Genomic DNA, 27854 nt, shown 5'->3' with positions numbered 1-27854 from the left:
AAAACGACGGAATACACCTGCTAATCTGCTATTGAGAGAGAGAGAGAGAGAGAGAGAGAGAGAGAGAGAGATAGGCTCGTAATATTATAATCGAAGACCGGGCAAAATCCCCGCAGTTAATAATACAGCATGTATTGGAGCCAAAACTGGCGACGACCACCTAACCTCTTCTCAGCATGCCTATAGTTGGCCCAACAAAAATATGGGACAACAACCCACAAGGAAGTCATTGTGTTAAAGAAACTCGCTAATTTCATCAAGCTCCAGATTGGATCGAGTTTATGTTGTCTTCTCAATTTCACGTTTTATCTGGAGAGCTCGTATAACAACATTTCCCCTCGTAATAATTCCAACCTGTGTGGCAAATTTGAGATGAGTGTGGACGTGGAGAGAGAGATCAGAAACTAACGATGGAAGGAAGGGCAAAAACAATAGACCCACGAACAAGTAAAAGGAATGTAGCTTACCAGCTTACCATCACTATCAACTACAGGAAGTCGTCGGTATTTTGTTTCAAGCAATAACCTGACATTGTAGGAATAATATGAAAATTTCAGTTTTCTTTTTCAGGTAAGCAAGCAAGTGAATGGATTTCAACACCTGGATTACAAAACACAAAATAGGTCTGAACCGGCAAATAAAAAGGAAGAAAAAAAGAGAGTACCTGGCAGCATCTTCAAGATTGGTGCTTTCATAAACAACAAGGGGTGCAGGTGTCATCACATCACCTACTACTTTCCCATTGGTCTTGCTGAGCAACTTCTGTATCTCATTGAATGTCTGTGACAGTTATCCAGAATCAGAAGTTTCCCAGAATCACATTCATAACTGAATATTTTTACTAATTGGCGAAAATGCTATGTAAAAAAGAGAATCATCACAAAGATCCAATTTCTTTACCCAGGTTCTGATATCAATGACTTGGTGGCTTCCTACATTGAAGATTTCAAGCGATTACCTCCTTTATGAAAGATCTATAAGAGCCTCATGTTTGAATTTCTATTATATGCTTCAGAATTCTTTTTACCATAACCAGTTCGTTGTTCAGATTTTTTACCAAAATATAAAAAGCCACCAAAGCCATGCAACAAATGCACCTTTTTCCAAACTTAAGATGTGTGAGGTCTCCATTTTGTTTTCATGTATCAAACATATATACAAACATATATTTTGTAAGAATTTACCATATACCTCATTGTTCTCAACCATTCATAAAAGTTTGGATGAATGTAGCAGCCCGAGTACAATGAGAGCCTGTACAATGGGAATGTAATGTCAACAAAAGAAATATCCAGCTTGCAAAAAAGAGTAAAGCTGGACACCCCTGAATGCCCCTTGTACACTTAACCAAGAACACAAAAAGCCTATAACCTTGTTTTTTACTGAAACTACATCAGAAAAAGAGTTGTCAAAATTTTGACTGTTCCTTTCCTTCCAGAGGGCCCAAATGATAGCAGAAGGGAAAATCCTCCAACGCAATTTACCCCTGTTGTTCAAACCCTTAACAGACCATCCTTGCAAGAGCTGAAGGGATGAACCAGGTAGACAAGATTGGACTCCAAAGCAGGAGAAAGCCAAATCCCACAGCTGAGAGGAGAAGCTGCAGTGAATGAACAGATGGTTGGAGGACTCAGGAACTTCATTGCATAGAGGGCATAGGATGTTCGGTAGGGGCATCCCCCTTCTGAGCAGCCGACCAGTGGTAAGACATTTACCCAAAACAGCAGTCCAAACCAGAAAGGAAAAAGAGGCAAGAGAATTCCAGATCAAGACCCATGGGAAGTCAGTACCCTCACATGGAAGCAAGGTAATGTAGAAAGACTGAGGGGAGAACTTTCCTGGGGCTCCAAGCCCCAAATCTTTCATCTTCAGTATGTAGATTAGACTGGATTCTTTGAATTAGATTTAACGGCTCAGATAGAGGACCGATTTCCCAATCATTGAAGTTTCGTCTGAAAGTGGGACTCCAAATAGCCTCCCCATTCACAGAATCAAAACAGTCTTCAACCACAGCATCCTTGTCAAGAGCAATCTCGTAAAGAGAAGGAAATCTCTCCTGTAGAGTCTGGTTTCCACACCATCTGTCATGCCAGAATTTGAGGCAATTGCCTTTACAAACCTTGCATCTGATACCCCTCAAGAAAACAGGGAGAATAGAGGCTATGTTACTACATAAAGCACATCCCTTAGGAGATAGACCAGGACCAGAGTCCTAAACGAAATTTGTAAGCCCATATTTGTCTTCAATAAGCCTTCTCAAGAGGTTTTATCTTTCCTTGTTGAACCTTCAGTACCACTTACCCATAAGGGCCTTATTTACCATTTTGAGATTTCTGATGCCAAGGCCTCCAAGTTTTCTAGGCCGGCACACAAATTTCCAGTTGACCAAGTTAAATTTGAAGGTGTTCCTCCAACCTGCCCAAAGGAAGTCCCTCATTTTCTTCTCTAGGCCCCTTGCAACACTTACAGGCATCTGGAATAAAGACAGATAGTAGATAGGGAGTGAAGAAAGAACACTCCGGATTAAGGTAAGCTTACCTCCTTTAGAAAGGTATTTAGATTTCCATAAAGAAAGCTTCTTATCAAATCTGTTAATAACAGGGTCCCAGATCTTAGAGCTGCACCTGGCACCCAGGGGAAGGCCAATATAGGTGGAGGGTAGATTCCCTACTTGCAGCCTAGAATGCTAACCAGAGTGGGGTCAGGTGGTCCATCTTCAGTCTTTAAGAGCTCACTCTTAGAGAGGTTAATCTTGAGACCTGAGATACCTTCAAACCACCTTAGAATGAAGCCTAGAGAAGTCAATTGATTGGCTGAAGAGTCCAGAAAGAAGATGGTATCATCAGCAAACTGTAGTAAGGGAAATTGGTCTCTACCCACCCCCACTTTAAAACCTTAGATAAAACCTCCCTCAGCTGCCCGAAGAACAATTTTGCTTAGGGCCTCCATAACTATGATGAAAAGAAGAGAGGATAGGGGATCCCCTTGACTTAGGCCTCTAGAGCTTTTGAACCTCCCACAAGAGGTCCCATTGAGGAGTATGGAGAAAGTGGGAGTAGTGACACATACCTTGATCCATGTCCTCTACTTTGAGCTAAAATTCAATCTCTTTAGCATGTAATCTAGGAAGCTCCAGCTGACATGATCAAAAGCTTTTTCCAAGTCTGCCTTTAGAATCAGTCTGTCTCTGCCTTCCCTCCTTCAAGAGTCAATCAGTTCATTAGCAATGAAGACACTATCAAGAATTTGTCTCCCTTCAACAAAAGCTCCTTGGGTAGGGGAGATGATCTGTCCCATCACCTTTTTCAACCTTGAAGCCAAGACTTTTGCAAGAATTTTATAAACACTTCCAAGGAGGCTAGTGGGCCTTAAGTCCTTCAAATCTAAGGCTCCTTCCTTCTTGGGTATTAGAGTGATGAAGGTGGAATTGAGGCATCTTTCCAAAGCAGCCTTGGAGTGGGATTCCTAAAAGGCCTTCAAGAGATCTTCCTTTATGAAAAACCAGCTTAGTTTATAGAACTTCATTGTGACGCCATTGGGGCCTGGTGCCTTGTCCTCTTCTAGATGGAAAATAGCCTCCCTAATTTCCTCCTCTGTGAAAGGTTTTTCCAGTTCTGAAGCACCCTCTTCCAAAATTCTGTTAAAAACCATTCCATCAAGCCTTGCCCTTATAACCCTATTTTCTTTGTAGAAATCCACAATTGCGCATCTTTAATCTGGTTTTCCTCTTCCAGCAGAAACCCATTAACTTTTAAAGCCTTAATACTGTTACCATGCCTTCTGGCATTGGCCATCTTATGAAAAAAAGCTGTGTTGTTATCACCCTCCTTTAACCATAAGCTCCGACACCTCTGCTACCATTTCACCTCTTCTTGAAAGGCAATTTTATGAAAGTTTAGTTTAGCCTGAAGCCTCTTTTTCCTTCCGTTTTCACTCAAGGGACCCCTTTCTTCTTCTAGATCCAAATCAACAATTTGCTTTAAGTAATCTACCTTTTTAGCTTCCAATCCTCCGAAAACTTCTTCTTTCCAGATTTAGTTTTTGTTTCAGTTCCTTTAGTTTCAAATGGAATATGTGACTTGCCGACCCTGCGAAATTCATTTTCTCCAACCAATGTTGCAGTTGCTCCATGAAACATTCCTCATCCAGCCACATGTGTTCAAATCTGAAGGGCCCACTACTACTAGGCGACCCTCCACTGTTTAAAAGAAGGGGAGTATGGTCTGAGAGAGGTCTGGGGAGGACAGACTGAAGCAGATTAGGGAAGCTGTCCTCCCAATCAGAAGAGATTAGGAAACAGTCCAGTTTGACCAAGGTACGGACAGCCTGATTATTTGTCCAGGTGAAGTTAGCACCATCAAGAGGTAGATCCATCAGACCCCACTGCTGCACGAAATTTGCAAAATCCCTCATACCCCAACCACCTCTAGCTGAACTAGATTTCTCTAAAGGGAACCTGATAGAATTAAAATCCCCACCAATGCAACAAGGTGTTGAGGTGTCTCCTTCCCTGATGCCATTAAGTTCATCCCAGAATCTTGGCTTATCCCCAGCCTCAGTTGGCCCATAGGCTGTAAATAGCAAACCTGTAAAACCCCCATTTACCACTTTGAAATTCAGAGAAACTGAAAATTCCTTGAGGCAACTTTTGGAAACCTCAATGTTGTCTCAATCCCAAATTACCAACATTCCACCCCAAATGCTTGAACTATACCAATAGTTGGGAGAAAAACCCAGTCACACTACCTTTGACCCCAAATGTTTTGAACAATGGAAATATCCACCTGCTGAAGTTTTGATTCTTACAAATATACAATATTTGGTTGCCATTCATTAAGGAAAGAACAAATAAGCGTTCTTCTCCTCCCAGAATTTAGAACTCAAACATTCCGGGATATAATCTTTAATGCAGACATGAGAAAAACCACAGTTATTTTTGCCTCCCATTCCCCATAGCCTTGCTACTGGAAGTACCCACCCTATCGTTAAGACCCCAAGCCAGTCGAAAAAGCTCCTGATCAGTCCTCCCCTTCCTACCCTTCTCCTCTATGAATCTCTTTTTGATTTCCACCAGAAGATCAATTGTTTCCCTCTCATACCTTTGAAAGAAACACCAAGAAATTCCCCAAAGGAAAGGAATTTCAACAGAACCCAAGGAGACAGGTCCTCGTCTACGGGATTTGAATCACAAACAGGCTCTGAAGCTCTTACTTCCATGTCGTTAACTGGGCTCACCGCTGCTAATGGGGAGACAATAGGTAGGTCTACCTCTTCCTCAGGACAAGGCCTTACTAATATCAGGTCGGTGATTGAAGGATGAATTGAAGATTGAGGGACTGGGGGAGGTGTAGAAGGAGCAGCTGAGTGGGCTCCCTGCTCATCTCCTGGAGAAAACGAGTGGTTCTTTAGTGACAAAGAGGAAGCTGGAACCCTCTCTTCTGGGATAACCTGACTGGTCTGATCTGTTCGAGTGGGCTAAACCGCCAGGTCTGAGTAAGCCCCCGGATTAGCTTAAGATTGGGGGGGGAGGGGGCCAGTTGCTCTGCAGGTCTTGCATCACGATTGGCCTTGTGAGGGACTCGTCAAGAAACCTTTCGAGTAGGGCACCACCTGTAGTTGCGAGTGGGCTTGGGTAAGTTCTTCTGCCACTTGTTCAATTGGTTGACCACCTCCTTTTCGATCTTCGAGTTCAAAATAGATTCAAAATTTGAAATTTGAAGCTCAAAGTCTCTTGGACTGTCCACTGTCAAGGCCCTCTAGCAAAGATTAGAAAAGGAACTGCCCAGATCAGGTCTTCTGACACAACCCTCATCTTCTAACGCATGTACCACGCAATGGGTGGACTGGTGGAGGGGGGGAAGGGGGGTCTTCCCTGACTCCAGTCAGAGAATCTTTCTCAGTGGTCATCTTCTCCGATGAAATAGCCGTCGGTTGAGCAACCTCAACTGGCTTCTTACCATCCTTAATCCCCTTCCTTTTGAGCGCCAAAGTAACCAGATCTGAGGTATCTTGACCCTTCAACATCATCAAAATCCAATTGTGCTCAACATCTACTAGCTCTAATGAGCCTGCACCTATTTGAAGCTCAGGACCTAACTTAGGCCAAAGAGCCATTGACCAGATGTCTTCCCCATCAATGGCATTGGCTATTGATGGAGGAGGACCTTGCCAAATAGCTTTTACTCAGATCCATTCCACCGTGTTTTTGGCTACTTTCGAGTTGTCTATCTCCACAAACCCACCACAAAGGTCCCCTATCTTCCTAATCAGGCTCTCCGACCAGAGGTGAAGCGAGAGGCCAACAATCTTAAACTAGTATTCACGAAGCTCCTCTTTACCAAGATCCCAGCTACCCAGCTTAGGGTCCCATAGTTCAAGATGGAGTTCACCAAACAAATTCCGGGTTCTGACTTTCTAGATTCACAAGGCCTCTGATTCAGAGGGAAGAATAAAAAGAAATTTGGAGGAAATTTGCCTCACACCCCCCGAAGGGAACATTCACCATTTTTGTCACCCAAAGTTGGATTTCGCTTGCTGTGCAATTATTGACAATGACTATGCCCACCAGACAAGATTTTAGGAAGTTCAACCGTTGAGAGGTACCTTCTACGCAATGAAGAAACTGCTTGATCTAGCCTTAATGGAAGCTACCCTTTCTTTTGTCCAAGAGTTCTTTCAAGCTGCTTCAGCATAGGAGGAAGCCGGCTGAACAGAGGGCCTCGAGAACTGTCCCTGCAAATGGCCACCTCCCCTCTTCCGTCCATACCTCCTGCAAGAGGTTCCTTCCATAATAGACAGGGGAGGATGAATCCCAACGTGAGCATAGGAATTCCAGTTAGAGAGTGTTACCGCCAGCAACCATTATCGCCGAGCTATTTATATATCAGCAAAGACATTACTTCAATTTTGCAAACTTATGTGAATTAACTTATTTTTAGGATACATAACATATAAAATAAACTGTCAAACATTGTTCCTGTTCAGCATTTTCCAAAGGATGAACTCTGCCTACATGGAATTAGTGTTAGGCACCAAAAATGTTGGTGCTCTTTAAACACAGCCACCCATAAAAGGACCAGCACTACATTATAGTTCCTGTATGGGTTATTGGCCTGTACTCTGACATTGTTAACTGTATACACCATTATTGTGGATAATGTGATTACCTAAAATAGACCCTTTCATACCTATCAAAGGTGCTCTGTCCTGATGCCCTCTTTAGTCATCTAATACCAATAAAAAATGTCCTTGTAGCTTATAAGTTCTTAATAACTCTTTCATAATTTTCTAAATGAAGAACTAATAAAGCTGAAAGTGTTAATTCAGGACACCACCAATAGAAAGTACAAATGTCAGGAGCAGAAACAAACCAAGGGCAGCACTGGCATTACCAGTTATAGGAAAAATCACAATTATCATACATGAACATCAAATTATATATATATATGAACCCATAACACAGTAAATACATAACAGCGAAGCCCACTGTTATATCCATAATAGCCCTCAATCCAAATCCTGAATATCTCGGCTGAATTGTTATACCCACTACTATGTCAGATTCCCATGCTTGAAAATTTTAACTTGTAGGATTTAACCACTGTTGACAGATGTATTGTATGTACTGTACACAGGTTTAATGCCCACAGGGGTATTTTTGTAATTTTGTAGACCTCTTGTGTTGTATGGCCAGTATAGTATAAATACAAATGCTTCACTCGCATGAAGCTGTTCTTTTGAGGCCTTAAGTCTGCAGCCTCTTCTCTTCTCCTACTTCTTCCTTTCTTCTTCTTCTTCTTCTACTCAACATGGTATCAGGGCAGAACTGACCAGGCCTGGAAAACAACCAGCTGAGGTCTCTCTCCACTGCTGCGTAGAAGCTATAGTCCTGATGCTCGAAGACAAGGAAGAGGAAGCATTCTCTAGTGCTGCGGTTAGTCTCCACTGCCGAGTAGGGTTCTGCTACAAGAAAGCTGACTGTTCAACTTCCTAGCGCAGAAAAGGGTTCTGCTACAAGTTCTTTCTTCTTTATCCTCCAGCCCAGGTGCTGGTGACTGGAGTTGCTCGGCTAAGAAGACTGTAGAAAACCATCCCAGATGTACGAAGAAGGGTTCTGGCCTGCAGAGAAGATTGAGTCCATGAATGTACTGCCTATTCACAGTTCGGGTGACCTAGGTACTGAACTGAAGTTTCTCTGTTTATGGTTCTCTTCTTGCATTATTTCGATGGACTGTTAATGTCCTAAAATCTGAGTAGGGACTGTTTGGCTGTTTTTTCCCCCCTCCGATTGTGTATTGCTCTATTCAGCTCTCTAAGGGACTATTGATGAACCCTAAACCCTAAGTGACTGTTCGGCTGCCCTGGAAAGTGGATATCAGCCGATTAGGTGTGGTGAACCACCACTTGTATTGCTGTTCCTACTGAGAGCTTCATGAAAGTTGTAAAACTATAGGTCATTCAGACCTGGTTACACTGCAAGTGCAGTGTTCGTATATTGTTCTGTGGACTCCTACAAAGTGTAGGTCATACAAACTAGTACTACAGCTGCAGTGTTTGTGCTTGGTTCTCTGTGAAACTGAAAATCAGCAAGTGCCTAGTTGTGGACTGTAGCAGCTCTGTAAGGCAGTGTGCCTTTAGTTTTGTGTACTTCTAAACCTAGAATCATGAATAGTGAAGATTCAGCTACATCTGGAATCTCCACAATACTGAATGGAATGAGTGGGAGCAGTGACCTATCCTTCCCTATGGCTGTTGTTCCTCTTGATGGGTTAAATTACCTAGAGTGGTCAAGAGGGATCAAGTTAAACATAACTGCAAGGGGAAAAATAGGCTACATAAATGGAAGAATCAAAGAACCACCTTCTGGAAATGCAGAACAAGATAGATGGGATCAAGAGAATAGTATGGTTATGTCATGACTTTTGATCTCCATGCAACCGCAAATAAGGAAGAACTTCATGTGGGATGAAACTACAAATGAGATCTGGGAACAGGCAAAATCCACATATTCTGAACTTTGACACTATGCCAAGATTTATCAACTGCAAGCAGCCTCATCTACTTCTCAATAGGGGGAGAGAAGTTTATTAGTTTATTACTCTAATTTGACCACTGTTTGGAAGGAGTTGGACCATTACTAGAATATTGATTGGAAGTGTGATGAAGATGCAAAATTGTATAAGAAACTCGTCTCACAACAAAGAGTGTTTTCTTTTTTACATGGTCTCAATCCTATCTATGAATCCATCAGAGTACAAATTCTATGTTCTAAGGATCTTCCTTCAATTCAAGAGGTCTATGCTCTTGTCCAGTCTGAAGAGAGCAGGAGAAACTTGATGAACAGCACCGGAGGGGATGCAATTGTATTGGCGGCAAAGGGGGGTACCTCTACTAGTGGTGGACCTTCTTCCAAGAGAGGGGATCTCCAGAAGAAAGCAGAAGACAAGGAAAAATTGTGGTGCACTAATTGTCAGAAGCCCCGGCACACCAAAGATACTTGTTGGGATCTCCATGGGAAACCAAAGTGGGCTCAAGATCTACCTAAGAAGCAAGGCTCAGATGTAATTAGAAGGCCCGGGCAACAAGGTACCAAGAAACATCACATGGCCAACATGGTTACTCGGAAGAATCAGCTCTCCACTGCTACTATGACTTAAACACCACATGGCCAACATAGCTACTCTGGATCTAACCCAAGGGAGGATATTGTAAACTCCTTCCGTGACCATTTGGAGCTTTATGGTAGAGCAATTCGCCAGGTGGATGCTCCTCCCACCACCTCTTTTGCATCCACATCAGGTAATCCTGCCACAGCTTTCCATGTTACTTTTCATAACCTTGACTCTCCATGGATCATTGATTCTGGAGCGTCAAAACACATGACTGGTATATTCTCTTACTTTCAAACTTATCACCCTCTTTCTGGAAAAGATAAAGTGAGACTAGCTGATGGATCATACACTTCCATAGCTAGTCAAGGAACTCTCTCTCTTCCCCTCGGCCTTACTCTTTCTGATGTTCTTCATGTTCCAAAATTCCCTATGAATTTGTTCTCAGTCAGTAGTGTTACAAATTCCTTAAACTGTTCTGTGACTTTTTTCCCTTCCTATTGTGTGATTCAGGATCTAGCCTCGGAGAGGACGATTGGTAGGGGACGTATGGTTGATGGACTCTACATGCTAAAGAATACGGTTGGCTTTCATGTTACAGAGTCTATGAGTCAGTTCAAAAAGAGTAAAATATATGTGTGGCATTGTCATCTGGGTCATTTGTCCTTTGAGTCCTTGAAAGTTGTTTTCCCAGAACTGTATAAGTCCGTGTCTATTTCTAATTTTTCTTATCAAACGTGTCAGTTAAGCAAGCATTGTAGAACTCAATTTCCTCAAAGAAATAGTAAATCTGACTTTCCTTTTCACATTGTGCATTCTGATGTGTGGGGCCCTGTTACTTTACCTTCTGAGAGTGGCTACAAGTACTTCATTACCTTCATTGACGATTATTCCAGATACAATTGGGTATATCCAATGCGAACCCGTGAGGAAGTACCAAAAATTATCCAAGATTTTCATCAGATGGTCTTCACCCAATTTCAGACCGAGATTCAAATATTTTAGTCAGACAATGCAAAAGAATTTTTTCATAGTGACCTCACGGAGTTCTTGGATTCACATGGCTCACTTCATCGGAGCTCTTGTGCCCGCATGCCACAACAAAATGGTGTCGCTGAACGGAAGAACCGACACCTCCTTGAAGTGGCACAGTGTCTACTACTCCACATGAATGTTCCCAAACGATTTTGGCTTGAGGCTGTCCTTTGTTCTACATACCTCATTAACCGAATGCCCTCTAGTTGGTTAGAGTACAAAGCCTCACATCAACTTCTCTTTCCTAAGGCCCTTCTTCTTTCTATCCCTCCTCGTGTTTTTGGTTGTCGGTGCTTTGTCCAAAACCTATCTCCCACCCGAGGGAAATTGGACTCTCGTGCTATCCCATGCATATTTCTTGGCTACTCATTCTCTCAGAAAGGGTATCGTTGCTTTGATCCTGTTTCTTGGAGATTCTGTGTCTCCATGGATGTTACCTTCTTTGAAGAAGCCGTTCTTTCCTGTTTCTCCTCAGGGGGTGTAGACATGAGGAGAAACTGGTTCATCTTTCTCCTCTTCCTAATCCTTCTCCTCCTTCCCCTTCTCCTTCTGATCCTCCACCTTTCTGTGTTTTTTCTCGTCGTCGTAAAGGCCAACCAGGTTCAAGAGCTATGGAGAATCCAGAAGCTATACCTCAAGTGCCATCAAATTCCTCGGGGGAAGATCATACTCACTCAGGTAACTTGACTCCCAATGATGGTCCAGACCTCCCTATTGCTAATGATCTTGACCTTCCTATTGCCCACAGGAAAGGTGTTAGGTTGTGCACCACTAAACACCCCATTTCCAACTTTGTTTCCTATGAGAACATCTCACCTTCATTTCGTGCCTTCCTTACCTCCATTGACAATATCCCTATTCCCAAGAATGTGGCAGAAGCTCTCTCAGTAGCAGAATGGACAAATGCCATGAAGGAAGAAATTGATGCTCTTCACAAGAATGGCATGTGGGAACTTGTTGATCTCCCTAAGGGAAAGGATCCAGTTGGATGTAAATGGGTGTTCACTGTTAAGCATGGGACTGATGGAACCATGGAGAGGTATAAAGCTCCTTTAGTGGAAAAGGGTTTTACTCAAGTATATGAAGTTGATTATGCAGAAAACTTTGCCCCTGTTGCCAAAATGAACTCTATTAGAGTACTTTTCTCTCTTGCTGCCAATCTGAATTGGGATCTACATCACCTCGACATCAAGAATGCATTCTTGAATGGTGACCTTGAAGAGTAAGTTTATATGGTTCAACCCCCCGGTTTTCTGGCTCAAGGAAATGAACAGAAAGTGTGCAAGTTAAAGAAGTCTTTATATGGGCTGAAGCAATCACCAAGAGCTTGGTTCAGATGATTTCATACTGCAGTTCAGCAGAAGGGATACAAGCAATGTCGGTCAGATCACACACTGTTTGTAAAAAGGGGAGAAGGTAAAATGGTTGCCCTAATAGTATATGTGGATGACATAATTGTTACTGGTGACTGGAATGATGAAATTCAAAGTTTGAAGGGCTTCCTTGCCAGTTAGTTCAAAGTGAAAGATCTAGGACCTGCCAAATACTTCCTTGGAATTGAGGTTACCCGATCAAAAAAGGGTATCTTCATCTCCCAAAGGAAATATGTCCTAGACTTGCTTAACGACACTAGAAAGATTGGGGTTAAGCTAGCTGACTCTCCCATTGACCCCAACCATAAATTAAGTGACAGCCAAGGTGAACCTTTTAAGGATGTGAAGCAATTTCATAGGCTTGTAGGGAGATTGTTGTACCTCTCTATGACTCATCCAAACATAGCATATGTTGTTGGTGTCCTCAACCAGTTCATACATGCACCTAGGTCCACTCATCTTGAAGCAGCGGAGAAAATACTGTGGTATCTTAAGAAGTTCTCGGGTGCTGGCTTATTATTCCAGAAATATGGACATTTGAGAGTTGAAATTTACACAGATGCAAATTGGGCTGCATCTCAAAGTGATAGAAGGTCTACTAGTGGTTACTGCACCTTTGTAGGAGGGAACCTTGTTACTTGGAGGAGTAAGAAGCAAACTGTGGTAGCTAGATCCAGTGCTGAAGCTGAGTACCATGCAATGGCACACGGAGTAGCCAAAGGTATGTGGATAAAGAATCTATTGGGAGAGTTGGGTTTTCCAGTGGACAAACCTATGACTCTACTCTGTGACAACAAGGCAGCTATAAGTATCGCTGCTAACCCAGTACTACGTGATAGAACAAAGCACATTAAAGTTGACAAGCACTTTATTAGAGAGAAAATCATCACAGGCGAAGTATGACTCCATATATCAGCTCTGAAGACCAACTAGCAGACATCTTTACAAAAGGGCTAAACCATTCCAGACACCAAGATCTCTGTGACAAGTTGGGCATGATTAATATCTATGCCCCAACTTGAGGGGGAGTTTTGACAAATGTATTGTATATACTGTACACAGATTTAGTGCCTGCAGGGGTATTTTTGTAATTTTGTAGACCTCGTGTTGTATGGCTAGTATAGTATAAATACAAATGCTTCTTCTTCTTCCTTCCTTTCTTCTTCTTCTTTTTCTACTCAACAACCCCCATTGAAGAGTCGGTAAACATTTCTCTCAGGTATGCATATAGGGTAATGTTGTTACAACTCCACTTTTGGCCAGTGTAGGTGGGAAATATGAAATTGGGTTATTGAAAAAGCGAATCTAAATAAATGCAAACCTCATGAAAGCAAAAGAAACATATAGAATACAAATCCCCTCTTTTGTATTCAAAGGATTTTCTTTATGTATAATAAAAAATAATTGACTTCAGTAAGGATTACATTTTTGCAGCACCTCAGGATTTCATCAATATTACCATGTATTATGAGCTTTCAGGTTTCATCAAAGAGCACAATATTACTATGTATTATGAGAAAACATAGCATACTAAACATCGCAAAATGATTATTAGACTATTTTAGTTAACTATAAGACAGTGCCTAATAAAAGACAGATTTTCTTACATACCTTCCAAGTGCTATCAACTTCAGGAAACATGCTTGTATCAGCTCTTCCACTCCCTAATTACCAAGAAAATACAACTAAGTAACCTCAACTATAAAGATCTTAGTGCAGAAATTTTCCTTTTTTCACAAAAACCAATATCAATACAATAACTATCAGTCACTGACAGATTTAGGCAATTAATTACCCTACCATATACACAAATTACTACAAGACAAGTAGGTACAGTAAAGAGAGTAAGCAACCTTTCCTTTACCAAGGCAAAAAAGATTCCTTTCCTTGGCAATTAATTACCCTACCATATACACAAATTACTACAAGACAAGGAGGCCGAGTGAAGAGTGAAGAGTGAAGCACCCTTTCCTCTACCAAGGCAAAAATTCTAAAAGCAGGGACCTCAAAGGCTCAAATAAGCAATATGTTGGGATAGACATCAAAGGAAGGCAACTTTTGGGGTCTCCACGAATTCTAAATCACTTCCCCTAGACACAACAAAGAAAAAAGAGGAAACTTCCCGGATGGCTTTAAATCATATAGACATATACACGATCACTATTTTGATGTTTTCTTTGTCTTTACCATCTATAAATACCCCCCCCCTCCAAAAAAAAAATAGAAAAAATAGGGAAATCAACAAAATTGTTATCATAAAACTTAACCCTTCACTCAGGTAAGAGAATCTAAGAAAATGTTAATAATAGTTCCGTATCCATTTCAAATGGATAAGGCAGAAATTTTTCAGATTGTTTTCCTGACAGAATTGAACAAGCAACTTAAAAATGGTATATGATATACAAGTAGGCAATAAAAGCTACTCTATAATCATTACCAAGTATCAACCTTGCCAATGAACTAGAACATTGTAGAGAAGATGGGCCAAATGGCCCATAGGCTGTTTATCCTTTTTTATCTTTTATGTTCTTTGTTGTAATGGGCCTTATTTTGGGCCTATTCTTTCTATGTTATGTTCTTTTAATTTCTTGCCCAACTAAGGGCCTCTTTGTAAATTATCAAAGCTTAACTTAATAAAATAGTGTTAGGGGTGTAAGAGTGGAGATTAAGGTTCGAAACTCTCTTACTCTGAACCCCTATTGCCGCCATCTTCTTCTTCATCTTCTCTTCCTTAGAAGAATGATTTCTGTTATTTTATTTTGATTTCTGCATCTGTTCTAAACAGTCCTTTATTCTCAAAAGACTGTTTTTCTTCTTGGTATCAGAGCAGGCTCTCTTTTCCCTTTTTTTCACCCTCTTTTCCATACACATTGTGTATGGAGAACTGAATCGTACGGACTGTTAAAGAGACTTTGTTCAACCCAGTTGTTAGTGGTTTCTAGAGAGAAGAGGAGTGACTTTGTCGCCTCCTTGGATGATTCAAGTGAAGAAGAAGGCTTGTCTAGGTTCAAGCATATGCCTTGGTAAGTAGTGAAGAAGAAGGCTTGTCCAGGTTCAAGGGGCTGGTCTAAATGATCACTTTGCTAATATGGGAGTGAAACCCAAAGGGGTTGCAGGGACTCCAAGTGGCTCAGGGAAGAAAGTGGTTGTCTGTGAGTATTGTAAAAAGCCAAAACACACTAAAGACAAGTGCTAGAAATTACACCCTGAGCTTCTACCTCTTCGGTTTCAGAAGAAGCATGATAATAAAAGGGCAGGGAATGCTAATGTTGCTGCTGGTCCAGATAGTGACAAATACCAAATTGAAGAGATACGGGCTTCTGCCAATCATGCAACCATTTCAGGTAACCGTAGGGAATGCTATCTGCTGGTCCAGATAGCAATGAAAGCAGAATATGAGAAGTTTGGGAGGATAATTAGTCACCTAGAGGGTATGACTTCTTCCTCCAAGCCTTCAGAAAATTCAACATCTTCTACATTTGCTCATTCAGGTATACGGGCTTCTGCCAATCATGTAACCATTTCAGGTAACCGTAGGATCCCTTGGATTATTGATCCAGGTGCTTCTGATCATATGACCAACCTTTCTACCTCGTTTGTTTCATATGATTTACTTCCTGGACATGACAAAATCACCCTACAGACTCCTTGGTTATTCCTTATGCTCTTCATGTACCTAGACTAAATACAAACTTGTTATCTGTAAGTAGTCTAATTAAGTCATTAAACTGTTGTGTAACCTTCTTCCCTTCCTAATGTGCTTTTCAGGATTTGGAGTCTCAGAAAGTGATTGGGAGTGGCCGTGAGGTGAATGGAATATACCTGCTTGACACTCCGAGACAGTGCCCTGAACAACCTAGAAAAGTTGCTTTTGGGTCTATATCTACAAAGTCTATCAGTCGAGTCATGTTATGTCATTTTTGTTTGGGTCATCTTTCTTTTTCTGCATCGAGTCATTTATTCCCTGAACTGTTTAAGGGAATTAGTTTGTCCAGTCTTCATTGTGAGTCTTGTGAGTTGTCAAAGCATTGTAGAAACAGTTATCCCTTGAGTAATAAAAGATCTTCTCCTTTTAATATTGTGCACTCTAATGTGTGGGGGCCTTACCACTTACCCTCTATGGGTGGCTACAAATATTTTATCTTGTTCATTGATGACTTTTCTCGGTTTACTTGGATATTCCTGATGAAATCCCGTGATGAAGTTCCCAGACTTGTGAGGCAATTCCATAAATTTGTCCTAACCCAATTTGATACCAGGATTAAAATTTTCAAATCTGACAATGCAAAAGAATATTTTGAGAAGAATTTGTCCTGCTATCTCACTGACTTAGGAGTTATTCATCAAAGCTCTTGTGTTAGGACCACAGAACAGAATGGAGTTGCTGAAAGAAAAAATAAACATATTGTTGAAGTTGCAAGAAATATCTTGTTTGCCTCGCATGTCCCTACAAAGTTTTGGGGTGATGTTGTTCTCACTGCTACCTACCTTATAAACCATATGCCATACAGGGTGTTGGGGTTTAAGTCTCCTTTTAGTCTCCTTCACCCGGACAATGAGCTTTTTTCTATTCCTCTTCATGTCTTTGGTTGCACTTGTTATATACATATCCCTAGTGTCCAAAGACATAAATTTGAACCAAAATCCCACAAGTGTATCTTCCTTGGTTATTCACCCACACAGAAGGGTTATTGTTGCTTTGATCCAAAGACTGGTACTCAATATGTCACAATGGATGTCACCTTTGATGAGCTTTCTTCCTTTTATGGTTCCTCTCTAGAGGGACATTGTCCAAAGGGGGAGGATTTGTCACAGGTCTTTGCTCTTCCTCTTCCTGCCCAGTTGAGTCTTTTACTGAGTCCCTTCCTCCTTCAAATGAATCGGGGGAGGATCAATCATTCCATTCTTCTTGTCCCAATGTTCCTCCCCCTTTACCTCCTCATCCCCTTTTTAATCTCAGGATGTATCAAAGGCAAAGATCCAGAAATAAGCAGGTTGTTTCCCCTACAACACATGATCCTCAGGCACTTCCAGTTACAGATGAGACAACAGGTACTATTTCAGCCCCTTTGGAGCCATCCTTCCTAAACCTTGATATCCCCATTGCTATTAGGAAAGGAAAAAGGAAGTGTACTGCACATTGCATTTCCAAACACCTTTCTTATAGTTTGCTTTCTCCTTCATATTTTGCCTACCTTTCTTCTGTTGCCTCTAACCCAATTCCTAGGTCTATGTCAGACGCTCTTAATATTCCAGAATGGAGGGATGCTATGAGATCAGAAATTGATGCCCTGCACAAGAATGACACTTGGAAAGTGGTTTATTTGCCTGAAGGGAAGAATCCAGTTGGCTGTAAGTGGGTCTTTACTATCAAATATCATGCTGGTGGCACCATTGAGAAGTACAAGGCTAGGCTGGTTTCAAAAGGTTATACACAGACATATGGGATTGATTATCTGGAGACCTTTGCCCCTGTTGCCAAGATGACTTCTGCGAGAGTTCTTCTATCTTTGGCTGCTTACTCAGACTGGCCACTTTATCAACTGGATGTAAAGAATGCATTTCTGAATGGAAAATTACATGAGGAGGTTTATATGTCTCTTCCTCTAGGGATATATGAAACATATATGAAAGGAAAGGTATGCAAGCTAAAGATATCTCTTTATGGACTAAAACAGTCCCCTAGAGCATGGTTTGAGAGGTTTAGGGCTGCCCTTGTTAACTTTGGCTATGTACAGACAGTTTGATCATACTCTCTTTGTGAAGAGGAGAGGATTCCTGGCAGTTTGCCTGATTGTGTATGTTGATGATATTGTTGTGACTGGTAATGATGTCTCAAGAATTAATGATCTCAAATCTTTTCTTCATACAGATTTTGAGATCAAAGATCTGGGGGAATTGAGATACTTTCTTGGCATAGAAGTTGCTAGATCCAAGGATGGGATATTTATCTCTCAAAGGAAGTATATTCTTGATTTGCTCTCTGAAACAAGGAAGATGGGTGCTAGACCAGTTTCTACTCCTATTGATATGAGTCATAAACTCTCTACTTCAGATGGAATATTGTTAGAAGACAAAAGAGTCTTCCAAAGACTCATTGGAAAACTTCTTTATCTACGCATGGCTCGGCCAGACATTGCATATGCTGTCAGTTGCATCAGTCAATTCATGCATGCTCCCCGGAACATTCATATGGAAGTAGCAGAGCGAATTCTGTGTTATTTGAAGGGCTCCCCTAGAAAGGGAATTCTGTTTGCCAAGCATGGCCATATGAAACTTGAAGCCTATACAGATGCTGACTAGACTAGAAACATTGATGACAGAAGATCTACTTCTGGGTACTACAGCTTGGTGGCAGGTAATATTGTCTCTTGGAGAAGCAAGAAACAATCTGTTGTTGCTCGATCTTCAAACGAAGTAGAATACAGAGCCATGGCACATGGAGTTTCTGAACTATTGTGGCTAAAATCATTGATGGAGGAACTAGGGATTGAGCATGATAAGCCAATGATGTTATATTGTGATAATCAGGCCGCCATCGACATTGCTCACAACCCAGTACAACATGACAGAACTAAGCATATTGAAGTTGACAAACACTTAAATTGAGAAAGAGTGGCTTCTGGTGAAGTATGTCTACCTTTCATCACATCTAAAGGACATTAGCAGATTTCCTCACCGAGGGAATTCTCAAGGCTCTTCAGCATGATACTGGCAAGCTTGGCATGAATGACATCTATGCTCAGTTTGAGGGGGAGTGTAGAGAAGATGGGCCAAATGGCCCATAGGTTGCTTATCCATTTTTATCTTTTAAGTTTTTGCTGTAATGAGCCTTATTCTGGTCTTATTCTTTCTATGTTATGTTCTTTTAATTTCTTGCCCAACTATGGGCCTCTTTTTAAATTATCAAAGTTTAACTTAATAAAATAGTGTTAGGGGTGTAAGAGTGGAAATTAAGGTTCGAAACTTTCTTACTCTGAACCCCTATTGCCGTCATCTTCTTCTTCATCTTCTCTTCCTTAGAAGAATGATTTCTGTTATTTTATTTTGATTTCTGCATCTGTTCTAAACAGTCCTTTCTTCTCAAAAGACTGTTTTTCTTCTAACATGTTATATTTATCGTAAGAAAAAATAGAATGGTCTTACCAAAACAAACATTAGAGGTTTACAAAATACACCTAGCATCAAATGAGTTCATTAAAAACATCTTATTATTAGGAGAGGAAATGATTTACAAGAAACTGTCTTACACAATGGAAATGAACTATGAAATCCAAAATTTAGGCCAAAGAATGGACTGATAGAGAGACAATAGAGTTAAGTTGTCAGATAGATTGAACCCATAATGTAAACAAAGGAAAATCATGCCAGGCATCTATAGGAAGAAAAAACATTAAAATAACAAGAAATCTTGGATTCTAACTCTAACTCCTCATCTAGAAACACTGAACAAGAATTTTTTGTATATTGGGAATTTAACTATGTAGCTTCCTGAAATTGTAATTTCCTTGGGTTATTGGGGGAAACACAATAAAGTGATAAAATAAAAATAAGAAGTTTATTTTCGCCTACAAAACAAGAAGTATGTTTTCCAACATAAAAAGCTAAAATAACTACTGCAGGAAATCAAACATGACACCTTCATATGAAAAAAGTAGTTCGCCACAGCTTTATCATGCCTTGAAAACAAGAATAGAGTAATTTGCCATAATCATTTGTAACAAAACTTCCACGAAGTAATGAATACTAATAGGAATTGCACAAAGCAAAGGGAACATGGAAATAAGTAATGAATAGTCTCCTCAAACTAATAAATACATTTAAGTCAGTTCTGGTTTTAAGTTGTAATAAAAACCTGATATGGAGTCCAATGCTAACAAGTCATAGTCAGAAACTAAACCAACCTGCAACAACAAATAACGCTCTTATCAATACTTCGAATTGTTATAACCTAACAGATAAAACTAGTACCAACTCATTTAAGATAAGCATGAATAATTGATATCAGACAGAAAATTAAGCACCAAAAAATAAATTTAGATAACTGAAAAATAGGTTTCTGTTTATAAGCATAAACCATGTCAACGAAAAGATTGGAGACACCACCTAGGGAATTCAGTTAAAAGAAGGGTCATTACCCTATATTGGTCCCAACTATTTGGGGTCTTGGGTGTGGTAGACTGGGTACAGTCCTAAACTTTGGCATCTTATGGCACAAAGTATCTGCCCTCATACTTGAACCCATGTTCTCACACCTGCCAGCCCAAGATTTTTACTATTTATACCGAGTAATAATAATGGCCCCTACTTAGAATTTCAGCTCCAAGTGTAAAACATAATGCCCTAGTAAAATGGAACATCAATTTATATTGTTAGCATTTTGATCCATATGATTAAAAACAGCCAAGAGGCTATAGACTGGGTTGAGCAGGGTACTAGGACTATAGGACCTGTACCACACCCTTGGGCTTTGACCTAGTCTAGGCCTTGTCTGGACATAATGGCACAAGGGAAAGGAGGTGGAATTTGTAGGGTCAATCTTGGGATTTGGAGAAGGTTTGCGGGTTCCTAGAGCACATCAATTATCACCAGGGATGATGTGGGGCCTCTGTAACCAGCCCTAACTAATGGAGAAACTAAATATCAGCCCTAGATTTCACATTGGTTTAGGATGACTTAGAGGGATGAGATTTCTTCCTTTAGAACAAATCTTGTAGGCCAAAGGGAAACAAGAATCTAAATGATAATGTGCTAAAATAGATTCAAGAGTAATAGAAAAAAAAAACAAGGGAATAAAGAAAAGAAAACTAATTAATATTATTTTGAAATCCAATAAAGGATGCAGAAAGTCAGAATTGATCAGAAGAAATAACAAAGGTCTAAATTTTGCCCAAGAAGAAGAGAGAAGAAAATAAAAACTCTTTCAGAAACACCAATTCCTGAATTTGAATAATTCAATCTTTATTAAAATCAATCCCTCCACCTTCCAATGACCTCACAAACATTCATCATATAAACCTTTGTCACCAACTGGCATCCTACAAATAAAATGGACAAGAGATTTCTGAAACACATTAAATTTCCACAATATTAGTATATTTGGATGGATAAATAAATGAACTATGTAATGACACCAAAATCAGGAAAAACAAATAAGTGTTAAACAGTTTGGGGGTTAAATGAACTTGTTTTTCCTTTTGGGCTGACAGGTTGAATGGTTCAACCATCCTGGTCAACAACAGGTTGAAAACATTGATATACACATTATAATATAAAAATTTAAAACGTTATATAAAAAGAAGACAAGCCATCCTCCAGAAAAAAAAAAATGAAAAATCTCATTACAAAGACACACAAGGAATAGCTACATGTATTAAATTCTTATTCCCTCTTTGCCCTACTCTCTCTTGATGTCAAATCTTCTCACATCTCAGAATTCCTACAAAATAAGAGTTTAATCCAAAATGACAGAAAAATCCATCTTCAAATCCTTGATAGTGTAAAATACTCTTGTTTAAAATTGCAAAGGGACCCCATGCTTTAAGATTCTACCAAGTAAACAGAACTGAAAGTGTGGCACGTTAACATCACCCCATGCAGTCAAGAGGGGACACACTAGGGCCATTACCCAATGTTTTTTTCCACCATCCAGGGTTCTTGGGAGGGTGGACTGCATATGAACTTGACCTTTGGCATTTTCTTGCACAAAGTGTCTACTGTCAGACTTGAACCCACATTCTCACACTTGTCAGCCTGAGATTTTTACCATTAGCACTTAACAATGACATTTATGTAAAAAGGGCCATTACCCAATGACCAATGTTGGTCCCGAGTCTCCCAACTAGCCAGGGTCTTGGACAAATGCAGACCTTTTGGCATTTTTTGCACAAAGTGGCCATTCTCAGACTCAAACCCACATGCTCTCAATAGGAACACTCTCTACCCCCCCCCCCAAAAAAAAAGGGAACTATAAAGAAGCAATCCAAAATGGCATGCCTAACTATCTTCCCACTACCCTAAATATGATGTAATCTTAGGAGTTGACTCGGGGCAGGGAAAATTCAGGGATTCCCCGTCCCCAATAAGGAGGTGCCCCACTCCGCCACTGGGGAGTGGGGACGGGGTAAGGGATTTTGGCTATGGGTCAGGGATGGGGAGGGAGTGCCCCACCCTGTTGCCATTTCTACCTTTAGTTGTCACTTCCAGAGGATTCAAATATATTAGTCCAAACTCCAAAGACAATAGCTTAACCTCCTATGAAGTACTTCATCCTAGAGAATACAGTTAAGCAATCCATGACTTCAAAGATCAAGCAGAAGGAGAGGTCAGAATGTAGAATATGAAATCATTGCTTGACTCATATGCAACAGGAGCCTCCAACAAAATGAACATATAATATTTCCAGAATATTATATATAATGAGTTCATACAAAGGAAAATAAAAAACTCTTAGTCACAAAAAGATTAATTGGGCACATACCAATTTCCAGTCATCATCAATCACAGGAAAACCAGTGACTCTGTTCTCAACAAGGATCTCCAATGCTGTCAATCCAAAAATTAAAGCATAAGAAATTGACAAGATCACAATAGGATTTATGCATAAAATATAAGAATTATATATACCTTCATCAACAGTTGTGTTAGGCTTTACTACATGTAAATTCTCCTTTTTTGTCATAAAATCACCCACTGTATGGACACCATTTTTTGGCTGCAAGATCATAACAGCCAAAAGAAATTTTAATGTACAAGTTAGAAGGTTAACACTGGAAAGAAAAAAGTTAAAACAAAGAAGAAAAAAAAATGAAATCTAAGAAATACACATGAGTAAATATGTATCTAAAAAATTTGAAATTTGAGCCAAAGCCATATAAGTTCTGCGAGAAATTCCAGCAGCAATGTATGTGGAGATAACAAAATGAACTTTACAAAATTTAGTTGTACAGTGTCCCGCATTCCTATCTCCATATATTGGAAGATTAATTAACAAGAAATTCTAGACTCAGAGCCGTGGTCTCGTTTGCTGTTATTTACACATTTAATTGTCAAAACTAATCATTTTGTTTGCAATAGTTGCAGCTTACCTGCTAAAGCTTTTACACCTTCTAGGCAGCATCAGAAGCTTGTGGTTCACTAAAGTCTACTAGACCCATAAGTGTCAGCATTCCTAACTATTATCCTTAGTGTTTATTAGTTTTTATTATAATCGTTGACCTCGTTTCTAGAAATAACTGCACTGTTTTAATCTCATGCATTCTAAGCGTTCAATTACTTATTTATTTCAGGAGGGAATCATGTTATCAACATTCATCTAAAATTACAGATTGGAAAGGTATGAGCTAATGAAGCAGGAGTTACCAAAAAAAAAGTGAAGCAGGTTGTTTATCTAAAAGGAACTACATGAGACATTCTAATACGAGATCAAACAAGAAACTCGAGCAATAGAAAATAACGTCTTAATCCCAAAATATTCACTGTTGCCACCAGAAATCAGAACTAAGAGGAGAAAGTGGATAAAAAGGGTGAAATTCACGAGGAAGTAACGAACCGGCACGGAATTGGCCATCAAAGCGCCGCTTCCACCAACAGCAAGGGGCATACGAAACCTAGGAACACGGTCGGAGGCATTGAGGCGTTGAGACAGAGAACGTGCAAAGGAGGGAGGTTTTTCGCGGGAGGACGAGAGAAGGCAAGGCAGATGATGACGAAGCGCGGTGGAGGAGGCGGAGGTGGTGGCGGGAGCAGAACAGAGCCGCGCGGTAACAAGGGCATCCTGGAGAAAAATCGAATGCTCCATGTTCCGAATTCAAATTACCCAACCAGGAAACAAATAACAGAAGTTCTATGCTCAACCCTCACGACCGCTTCGAAGGCCTATCGGCAGATAAGAAGAAAGCAAGGATCGTTCAAGCCGGCTAAGCTGAATAAAAGGTAGATGGAAGAAGTGACCGGCCTTGGGACTTATAAATGAGAGAGAGAAGATGACGCCAACGTGTCGGCGTGAATCTAGTTCAGATTTTCATTAAGAATTTCGCGGTGAATGAGCTCCCAGACCAGATTTGTCCACAATTTCTTCTTTTGTTGGGGAGGGACCGGTAACGGTGTAGAAAACGTGCACAGTGGAAATTGTGAATTGAAGAAATTGCAAGTAGTCAGTGGTCAAATTAGTTGGGCGAACAAGTTCTAAATCGTAAACTTTCCTGTTGGAACCTTCATTAGAAGTATCGGCCTCGTCCATATCAGTGCATTGAATCAAGTGGTTGTGAACGTAACATCTTATGATGTAGAAAGCTGTTTCAGGCTGGACCAAATGATTTTTTTTTTTTTTTTTTGGCTCTGGGATTTTTGTGATTGTGATAGTTCGGACTGTACCCATTTCAGAGTGGACAAGATTCAGAGATTGAGTAGCAATTTCTGCAAAGGAACCAGAACAAGCCCTAACCGAAAGTGTTGATGAATTTCCAGTTTTACCTTTTCTGTTGAATCAGCCTCCCTTTGGCTTGTAAAACTCGTGAAGAAGAAAATCAACTTTAATAGGCCAATGAGAAACGTGAGGGTTTGATTTATTCGTCACTCTCAATGGTGAGTCGTCAACTTTAATGTACGCCAATGTTGTATAGATCGACTCTGAAAACCAGAAAGCAACCATTTGTCTATTTGAATGCCAGAGAACAGAAGTTGGTACGTGGGAATTGGATGCTATTCAAGTTACGGAGGCCGTTCCAAATTCCAATCCCCGCTTTCACATTCAACTTCAAGTACTACTAATTTTCAGAATGAGTGAATGACGACTGTAACTAAGTCCTCAAAGTTTTCAAAAATATCGGGGAGAAAAATTGTAGCCCAAGCCCAAGATAGCTGTTGGGTTCTCTCGGCCCATGTACAGAATGTAGTTATGGCCTAAACATGGGCTGGGCCGCTGGGTTACCCTGATTCTTGGTACGCCTAGCTCCAAATCGTAATAAGCTAGTCCGGTCTCGGGATATAAGTATATTAACATATCTTAGGGCCGACACTGGAGTTCAAGATGCACTTAATCGTAGACAAGCCCAGCCCAACATCCGGCTAGGGATCTACCAATGTGGAACTCTAATCTAACGACTTGTTCGGACAGTGTTGGCAGTGATTCTTGGTAACAGATTTAAACTCCAACAGGTCAACACCTAGGCCCTAGCCCAATCCATCTTGACGTACTATTATTACCTAAAACTATAAGTGTTGGCAGATATATATGTTAAAGAAAATCTTAATTTGAAATTTGGATCAAACCCATGTTTGAGAGTGGTTTTTAGATAAGGGCTTATGAAAAACTACCTATTTCAAATAGGGGTACTATTCTTACAAAAAAATAGGGGTACTATGGGTATTTTCAAAATGGCATGGACAAGATGCACCAAAAAGGAAATGAACATTTAAAAATAAGTTTATGAAGAATACGTATTTATTTGGACTTATTTGCCAAATGCAAATAAGGGCATATTTGGGAGTGCTTATTTGAATAAACACTTGTTTGTATTTGCCACAAGGTTTTTCAAGTGCTTATTTTAAATTTTATATTAGGCATTTGGTGGTCTTTTTTCTCCAATAAGCACTTAAATAAACAATTGTGACTCTCTTGTCCTTTATTTTCTTTCAAATTTTCAAAATACCCAATCAAAAGTGAATGAATAAAAGTACTTTGATAGAAGTGCTTTTACAAAAGTACCTTGATAGAAGTGCTTTCATAAAAGTACTTTTACAAAATTATTTTTATGAAAGCACTTTTATAAGTGTTTTTGTAAAAGTAATTTCACAAAAGTGCTTTTGTATAAGTATTTTTATAAAAGTACTTTCATAAAGTGCTTTAAGTACTTTTATTATAAAAGTGCTTTTGTAAAAGTACTTTTATAAAAGTGCTTTCATGTAAAAGTACTTTACTAAATATGCTTTCATAAAAGTACCTTCCTAAAAGTGATTTCACAAAAGTACTTAATAAAATATACTTTTATAAAAGTGCTTTCATGTAAAAATACTTTCCTAAAAATGCTTTCATAAAAGTACTTTCCTAATAATGCTTTCACAAAAGTGATTTTTTATAAATATTTGCATAAGTGCTTATTTTATGAGCACTTAAAGAAACTGGAAATTTTAGCTTAAAAAATAAGTCCTTATTTTTAAACTAAGCTCTTATTTTAGGCTTACTTCCCAAATACCAATAAGTGCTTAATAGCCCAAATAAGCACTTAATTTTAAGCACTCCCAAACATGGCCTAAGTGTTTATTGATATGCTCCCGGCTCAAAATAACTGTATTAAAAAGTAAGCACTCCCAAACTTATCCCAAGTAATTAAGACCATGTTTGGGAGTGTTTATATTAAAAATAAGTGCTTAAAACAAGTGCTTATTCGATTAAACACTTATTTACATTTGAAACCTAGCTTTATAAAGTGCTTATTTTAAAAAATAAGCATTTGTGACTATTTTTTGTCATTCATTTTCTTTCAAAGTTTCAAAATATACCATCAATTTATGTCTTGCTTTTACCTCGCCCGCTCCTTTATACAACTAGGGATATTAATAATTGGTGAGTTGCCATATATCCCCTCTGATCATGTCGCCCTCAATTGCGGTGAGCGCTCATGATACCAGAATGTATAGACAAAGATCAACAATAGATTCTCAATTCTGAAAGCTATGGTGAAAGAAGAGCAGTGACAACCAGATGTGTTAACCCGTTGGGGTCTGGTGGTCAGGAATTACTGCCACGATGTCGGCGTTGGACAGGAATCTCCCGGTATGGTAACGGCAAAATTGTTGATGGAAAGATCTATATCAGTCAAACCCAAAGCTTCAACTCGGGCAGGGATCTCTCCCGATAGTCTGTTAGCATAAAGATACAAACCAGTTAGTGTTGGTGTTGTAGGAGAGATTTTGCCGGGGACAATGGTTGTAGAAGGCAAAGGAGAAGAAAGCCTTAATATGTCAAACCCTAAGTTTTACCTATAAAGGGCATAATTGGAATTTTCAAAAATAAACAGGGACAGTTAATGGTACGATCCGACCTAAACCTAAAATAAGTGCGTGTTCGACTAATCACTACCAAATATGAATAAGTGCATATTCTAATATAATTTTGAAGTTTGAACATGTAGAAAGGTCTTTTTTTCGCTAAAACATGTTTCATGACCGAAGGATGGGGAGAGGAAATTCAAGGAAGTTGCCTCACTACCAAGGATAAACATCGGAGAGAAATATGCTTTTTCAGTTTGTTTTTGTTATGAAGATTATTGTAATATGCAAAAAGTTTGGACCATATGGTTTTTATGTTTTTTTAACATTGTTTAGAAAATCGTACTGGACAGACCAACCGGTTGGACCTTTTAAACTGTGATCCACCCTCTAGCCAGTTCGGTCATATACTAAAAAGTAAAAACAGTGATTCAGAAAAAAAAAGAAAAGGCCAAAAGTATTTTACTAGACAGTTTAACCGGAAAACCAGTGAACTAGTCCTAATTTTATGAAATTGCCCAGGTATGAGTTGCATATGTATATTATTGTCTTGTCATCATTAATGCATCTTTAGTTAGGAGATGAACTTGAACCCTGGGTATTTATTTTAAATACTTAAAAACAAGCCATCTATCTACCACATGCAAATGTAATATTAGTTTTAAAATATATTATATGTAATATTTATATAACTTATAAAATATATATGTATATATCACGTCATCAAAGTTTAACTATGACTGAAACTTCTAACCCGTGAACCTCTCTTTTTCCCGATTCTATGCCTAATCTGGTTCTATAAACATTGGTTTTTAATTATCAATTTTTAATAACTTAAAGGTGGCTG

At 39.6% G+C, this 27854-nt stretch overlaps 1 protein-coding gene across 1 annotated transcript; it reads right to left on the bottom strand.

The window, feature by feature from the left end:
- Positions 1-61: 61 nt before the first annotated feature.
- LOC148877213 (CBS domain-containing protein CBSX1, chloroplastic-like) lies at positions 62-24605 on the bottom strand. The gene is made up of 8 exons (XM_088983008.1): positions 23568-24605; positions 22643-22730; positions 22497-22561; positions 19872-19920; positions 13628-13680; positions 665-780; positions 468-525; positions 62-354 (listed from the first exon to the last, which is right to left on the bottom strand). The coding sequence occupies exons 1-8, from the start codon at positions 23814-23816 to the stop codon at positions 280-282; spliced, it is 753 nt and encodes a 250-aa protein (XP_088839134.1). The 5' UTR covers positions 23817-24605; the 3' UTR covers positions 62-279.
- Positions 24606-27854: the final 3249 nt, after the last annotated feature.

The sequence above is a fragment of the Nelumbo lutea genome, chromosome 1, assembly GCF_056320005.1.
Source record: "Nelumbo lutea isolate HS-2025 chromosome 1, American lotus-T2T, whole genome shotgun sequence".
NCBI classification, from domain to species: Eukaryota; Viridiplantae; Streptophyta; class Magnoliopsida; order Proteales; family Nelumbonaceae; genus Nelumbo; species Nelumbo lutea.
This window is presented reverse-complemented; position numbering and strand designations above follow the sequence as displayed.